This window comes from Palaemon carinicauda, chromosome 20 (genome assembly GCF_036898095.1).
Source record: "Palaemon carinicauda isolate YSFRI2023 chromosome 20, ASM3689809v2, whole genome shotgun sequence".
NCBI classification, from domain to species: Eukaryota; Metazoa; Arthropoda; class Malacostraca; order Decapoda; family Palaemonidae; genus Palaemon; species Palaemon carinicauda.
In genome coordinates, this window is record NC_090744.1 from 88,808,869 (window position 1) to 88,815,324 (window position 6,456).

The window sequence follows — 6,456 nt, forward strand, 5'->3', positions numbered from 1 at the left end:
ATCAGGTATGCAACTTCGTATGATGCTGTTAAGACCGGTTTGTCGATAGGTACAAAGCCGAAAGTAGGCAGAGTAGCCCTTTCATCGAATCTGGCTCTCTCCACCTTGAATTCAGCAAGCGTTGTGTTCTTGTATTTCTCATCTCCATGCAGCTTTAGGAAGTGTTCCCTTAGTTTTGCCGGTGCCAGACTAGAATTGCTCAACTTGGCATTGCAAATCATGCACTGAGGACGCTGACTCCCATCACGTTCCGTTATACATGTGAATCCATACTGTACGTATTCGTCCGACCACTTCCTTTTTTTGCTCGACTTAGTTAGTATCAAGGGTTTGAAGTATTAAAAGGGAAATCACAAATCACGTACGATCACGACAGTCACAAGTCGACTACTGAGTGGATCGAGTTGCCTGCAGCACAGATATCAAGACCAAGCGATGTGGCGTGATCAGCTGCAGCCAATGATGGCCAAGCAGAGCATGACGTCACGAATCATACGAGTGGGGTGAACCAAACCGCCGAACCCCTGAAACTGACTCACCGAACCCCTGGGGTTCGATCGAACCCAGGTTAAGAAGGGAGGGATGGTGAGGGGAGGGACGGGGAAGTGTAGGTATTCGAATTGCTTCATCTAGTTACCCGATTCACTTGGCTTAGGCTTTATTATACAAGAATTAACACAGTAATTAACGAGATTTGCCAATGCATCATAGTATCAAGAATTAGGGGAGGTCTATAGAGTGCTGTGTCAAAGTACCATTCTGTTCAAGTAATAAGTATGGGCGATATTGAAGAAAAACACACTATTTTTTTTTTTTTGCCAGAAATCATAGTAGTCTTCTTGAAGCCATAGTCTCATCATCGCTTGAAAATTGAATGACATAAGAATATGTGATTATATAGAAAAGTGGGTAATCAGATGAAACCTCCAATTCAAAATATCTCCAACGTGATGCTTGAGTTATTAATATTGCCATGAACCTTTGGCATGATGCGATCTCCTGTGTATGGGTAGCCCACAGGAGGGGTAATTTTTAAAATAGTTCAACTTGGGTACAGCACGATGGACAAGGATACTGATGGGATGAAAACCATTGCCATCAAGCAGTTACTGTACAGGAGGGAGTTCAGGGCTAAAAAATATATGGGGCTGACAGCCACAGTTCAGTGCCCCTTAACCCGTTCATCTTCGGTTGTCGAGAAATTTTGCATTTCTTATTCCGTCCACATTGGTTGTGCGCGAGAAGGAGAATTTCTCAACCACTTCTGACAATATAACGTATATTCATTTCATTATAGTCGATAGTAATGTGGGTGCAGTGAAATGAGTCCATAAGGGATGTTGCTAGATAAATTGAAAAACAATTCATCCATCTTTGTACTTATCTACATAGGAAATAGTCTTGATCTGTTCCACTTGGCTACTGTCCCTATTGGCCTATCCAGAGCTTCCAGAAGAAGTAAGGCCATGATTCAAAGGATTTTGTCAAACATGAAGGGGTTTTGAACTTGGTACCAGTGCAAAAACCATTGATCTACCAGGGTCCATTTAATTTATTTTATAATTTCACTCTATATTTTATTTCTTTTACCTTACGGCTAGTGATGCAATATGTATATATATATATATATATATATATATATATATATATATATATATATATATATATATATATATATATATATATATATATATATACATACATACATACATGGAATAGTGAAGTGGAAGAAGTATGAGCTATGCAACATGGATAAAAAACTAGTAAGGTAATGGACATTTACCAAGTACTGGTACCCAAGAGCAAATATTGATGGGCTCTATATACCAGTGAAGGAGGAAATGGACTTGAGTACAGAAGATTGTGTTTACATTGAAAGTAGATTTCTAGGACAATACCTTAATACCAGTGAAGATGAATGATTAAAGATTGGAGGGGAAGAAAACTTAATAATGGAGGATGAAGGCCTAGAAGTGTATAAGGAGAGAACAGGAAAAAAAGAGACTAGTTAAATGGAAAAGAAAATTAATGCATGGTCAATTCCCGAGACAAATTGAAGAATTGGCCTGTAAGGAAACATGGCAGTGGCTTCAGAGAAGAGAACTTAAGAGGTAAACAGAAAGAATGATATTAGCAACACAAGATCAGGCGCTAATAACAAAATATATTCAACGTGCAATAGATGAAACTAACGACTCCTCAAAGTACAGAAAATCTATGGCAAAAGAAGAAATCATTAACCACACTGCCATAGAATTTTGAGCACTTGCTCAGAATCAATAAAAGAAACGGCATTATTCAGTGGCTAAAGCTCCTCATTAAGGTCTGTAAAAATATCAAATATAATTCAGCAACAAATGGGGCGAACACCAACCTCAAGCTGTGATAGAAAATAATTAGGGTAAATTACTCTGTGACTACAGTATAAGGGTAGGCATGGTGATACAACCACATGGATGAAATGTCACTGGTCTAAAAAACAACGAAAAAGTATCACTCATAGATGATGCAGTACCGTGAGATTTAAGAGGGAAACATAAGTGGGAGAAGAAAAAGGGAAAAGTACCGAGACTTGCGAATTGCATAGAGAAGACTACATAATATACGAATAGAAGTGCCAATATTCATAGGAGCACTAGAAACCACACCATAGTCATTGATATGGAATCATAAGATGGTAGGAGCGGATATAGCCCCAGGACTTATGGAAAAAAGCTTGCTATTTGAAATATAGTTAGGAAAGTGATTGATTCCTTAAGAAGTTGGATGCAACCTGAAACCCCACGCTATAAACCACAAGTCTCTGGGGACCGTGATTAAAAAAAAAAAAATAATAATAATAATAGTAATAACAACAAAAATAATAATAATGATAATGATAATAATAATAATAATAATGGTGATTTTGGCATCTCCAAAGGTTTGCTCCTCAATTAGGGGCAAATCAATTGTTGTTAGTATTTGCTTATTAAATAGCCATCTTTTACACACACAAAAACACACATTATATATATATATATATATATATATATATATATATATATATATATATATATATATATACAGGGGGTCCTCGGGTTACGACGCTGATCCGTTCTTAAGACGCGGTGTAACCCGAATTTCCGTGTAAGTCGGAACACCATAAATATACGTACTGTACTGTACTGTAAAGTATTACTGTATACTGTACTATAATAAAATGTATCAAATGACATAAAAACAATATTAGAAAAAGAGAAAACAATTCCTTACCACATGAATTAAAGTAAATATCAATAAAAAAAGAAAACAATTCCTTACCACATGAATTAAAGTAAATATCAATAAAAAAAGAAAACAATTCCTTACCACATGAATTAAAGTAAATATCAATAAAAAAAAGAAAACAATTCCTTACCACATGAATTAAAGTAAATATCAATAAAAAAAGAAAACAATTCCTTACCACATGAATTAAAGTAAATATCAATAAAAAAAAAAAAACAATTCCTTACCACATGAATTAAAGTAAATATCAATAAAAAAAGAAAACAATTCCTTACCACATGAATTAAAGTAAATATCAATAAAAAAAAAGAAAACAATTCCTTACCACATGAATTAAAGTAAATATCAATAAAAAAAAAGAGAACAATTCCTTACCTTATTCCTATGGTTGGCTTGCACACTGGAAGGGATGTTGCAAGGGACGGAGAGACTGGTTTATTGTGGAGAGGAAGGTGCAGAAGATGCTGGAGAAACTGGGGCAGGTGAATCAGGATTCTCTGGAAGTGAGACAGAAGATGCTGGAGAAGCTGGGGCAGGCGAGTCTGGAGGTGAAGAGCCTACAAGAGGTGGTGGAGAAGCTGGATAAGCAGAGGCAGCTGAGGTTGATGGCAGAGGCTCTGTAGCAATAGAGGCAGCTGAGGTTGATGGTAGAGGCTCTGTTGCAGGCAAATCTGGAGTAGTAGAGGCAGCTGATGTAGAGGGTGCAGTTCTCTCTACTTTCTTAAAATACCGCTCCAGGTTAGACTGGACAGAGAGGATCCTCTTCTCATCCAAAATCTCCTTATAACACTGCAGTAAGTCCATGACACCTCTGGAAACCCTGGTGAACCTGTCCATGTTGGGATCTTGAGCCTCGAAAGTTGCCAATGCTTGTTGTATCTCGGCAAAACCTTTTGACAAGCCCTGCCTTGTGAAAGCCTTAGGGTCTGGGGTGGGGGCTTCTTCCTCTTCCTCTATGATCTGCTTCTCCAGTTGTATCAAGTCCCCAGCAGATAACTCCTCTCCATGAGATTCTAGCAGCTCCGTAACATCATCAACCTCCATCTCCAAATCGGTTTCCTTACTCAGGGCAACAATGTTCTTGATAACATGGTCAACTGTGTCCTCAAACCCATGAAAATCATTAACAAATTGAGGACATAGCTTCCTCCAAACACCATTCATGTTTGTAACCTTCACCTCCTCCCAGGAATCAGCAATGTTCTTAATAGCATCAAGGATGTTGTAGGACTTCCAAAAGTCCTTCAGAGTCAAGTCCTTCTTCGTTTCAGTTGCCTGTAATGCCATAGCAATTGTTCTTCGGAGGTAGTAGGCCTTGAATGAAGCAATCACTCCCTGGTCCATAGGCTGTAAAAGGGCCGTGGTATTAGGTGGAAGGTAAACCACCTTCACATTAGGGTGAAAGTCTCCCAGCTGGGCAAGGTGTCCAGGGGCATTGTCCAGCAATAGCAACACCTTAAAGGGGATACCCTTTTGGGCGCAATACCGCTCCACACTAGGTACAAAATGGTTGATAAACCAGTCTTCAAACACTGCAAGTGTCGCCCATGCCTTCTTATTTGCCTTCCAAATGACTGGGAGTTGACTCTTCCAAATTCCCTTGAGTGCCCTTGGATTTTCAGCCTGATAGACCAGCATGGGCTTCAGTTTGAAGTCGCCAGCAGCATTTCCCCCAAGAAGCAAAGTTAGCCTCTCCTTGCCTGCTTTATGACCGGGTGCTGACTTCTCCTCCTTTGCTATGTACGTGCGGTTAGGCATGCGCTTCCAGAATAAACCTGTCTCATCCGCATTGAACACCTGATAAGCAGAATAACCCCCCTCCCTAATTATCTCAGCCAACGCTTTAGGAAATTCACTTGCTGCGTTCTCATCCCCACTAGCAGCTTCACCTTGCACTTTAAGATTATGGTAATTGGCCCGAGCCTTAAATCGCATAAACCAACCCCTACTAGCCGAAAACTCTTCACTTTCACTTTCTCCCCCCCTTTCTTTTTTCAACGCTTCAAACAACCTTTTAGCCTTCTCTTGAATAACCATTAAGCTCACTGGAATACGCCGTTGATTTTGATCTTCCAACCAAAGCACTAATAACCTTTCCATTTCGATAATTAAACCACTACGCTGTTTCGTTATCACTGTTGCTTTCATTGGAGCAGATCCTTTTACGTGTTCAACAATGCGCTCCTTATCTTTAAGGATAGTAGCCACGGTCGAACGGCTAAGGCCAAGCGATCGGCCAATGTTCGTTGGCGTTTCACCGTTTTTAGACCGCTTAATAATGTCTAATTTCACTTCCATGGTGATGGCCTTCCTTTTCTTCGATGCACTACCATCAGAAGAATCTGCCTTGCGCTTTGGAGCCATAATGAAGGGCAAAAAGTTCAAAAAAACGATCAATCACGTGAGAGAAAGAACAGGCAATCACAACCAAAAATGGCGTATGAGTGGAACTGAGCGACGCCGTCTTCCTCGCCCACAACCACCGCAAAGCGTATTCATCCACCGCGCGCTAGAAACTAGTTCGCAATTGTTTACGTCGCTTACGACGCTAACGGTGTAAGACGGAACGACGCTTAATATTATTTTTATATTTTTATGGGGCGCGTTCGTAACGGCGAAACCGCGTAAGTCGGGACCGTCGTAACCCGAGGACCTACTGTATATATATATATATATATATATATATATATATATATATATATATATATATATATATATATATATATATATACATATCATTCATTCATTAAATGCTGAATCACAATTGGGCATCAATAATTTCAAGGCATCATCTCCATTTTTTTTTATCTTTAATTGTCTTAACGGATAGATTTAAAAAAAAAAAATAGATTTTTTTACGGTGCTGTGTTTTTTGTCAACAACTGTTTCAGCCAGTAACTGATGTTTATTTATTGCATATTTACAAAGAAATCATTATCATTAATGTTATGGCAGTGCAGTCGCACAACCGAAAATTAAAAGAAATTTAAAAACATCAATATATCTAAAAAAGACCTCTATTTTGAAGCAACATTTTTCTAGTTTTCTGTATCTTTTTTTGTCTTCAGGGATAAAATTTTAAGGAAAGTGCAGAATTTTTACTGTGGTGCTTTATTTATTCAATTTTAGCCGACAGCCAATAACTAATGGCTTTCATCAGGCCTTATTTCTAAATGAATTACTTGCTTT

The 6,456-nt window shown here is 38.6% G+C and overlaps 1 protein-coding gene across 1 annotated transcript in view; it reads right to left on the reverse strand.

Moving 5' to 3' along the window:
- Nucleotides 1–629, reverse strand: part of LOC137659968 (protein FAM200C-like) — an 885-nt gene extending 256 nt beyond the window's left edge. The window contains exons 1-2 of the mRNA XM_068394709.1: nucleotides 540–629; nucleotides 1–311 (exon numbers count right to left, since the gene is read on the reverse strand). The exon at nucleotides 1–311 is cut by the window's left edge and continues 256 nt beyond it. Coding sequence (XP_068250810.1) covers nucleotides 1–311; nucleotides 540–629 — 401 coding nt within the window. The remainder of the gene's footprint in view (nucleotides 312–539) is intronic.
- Between the last annotated feature and the right edge of the window lie 5,827 nt (nucleotides 630–6,456).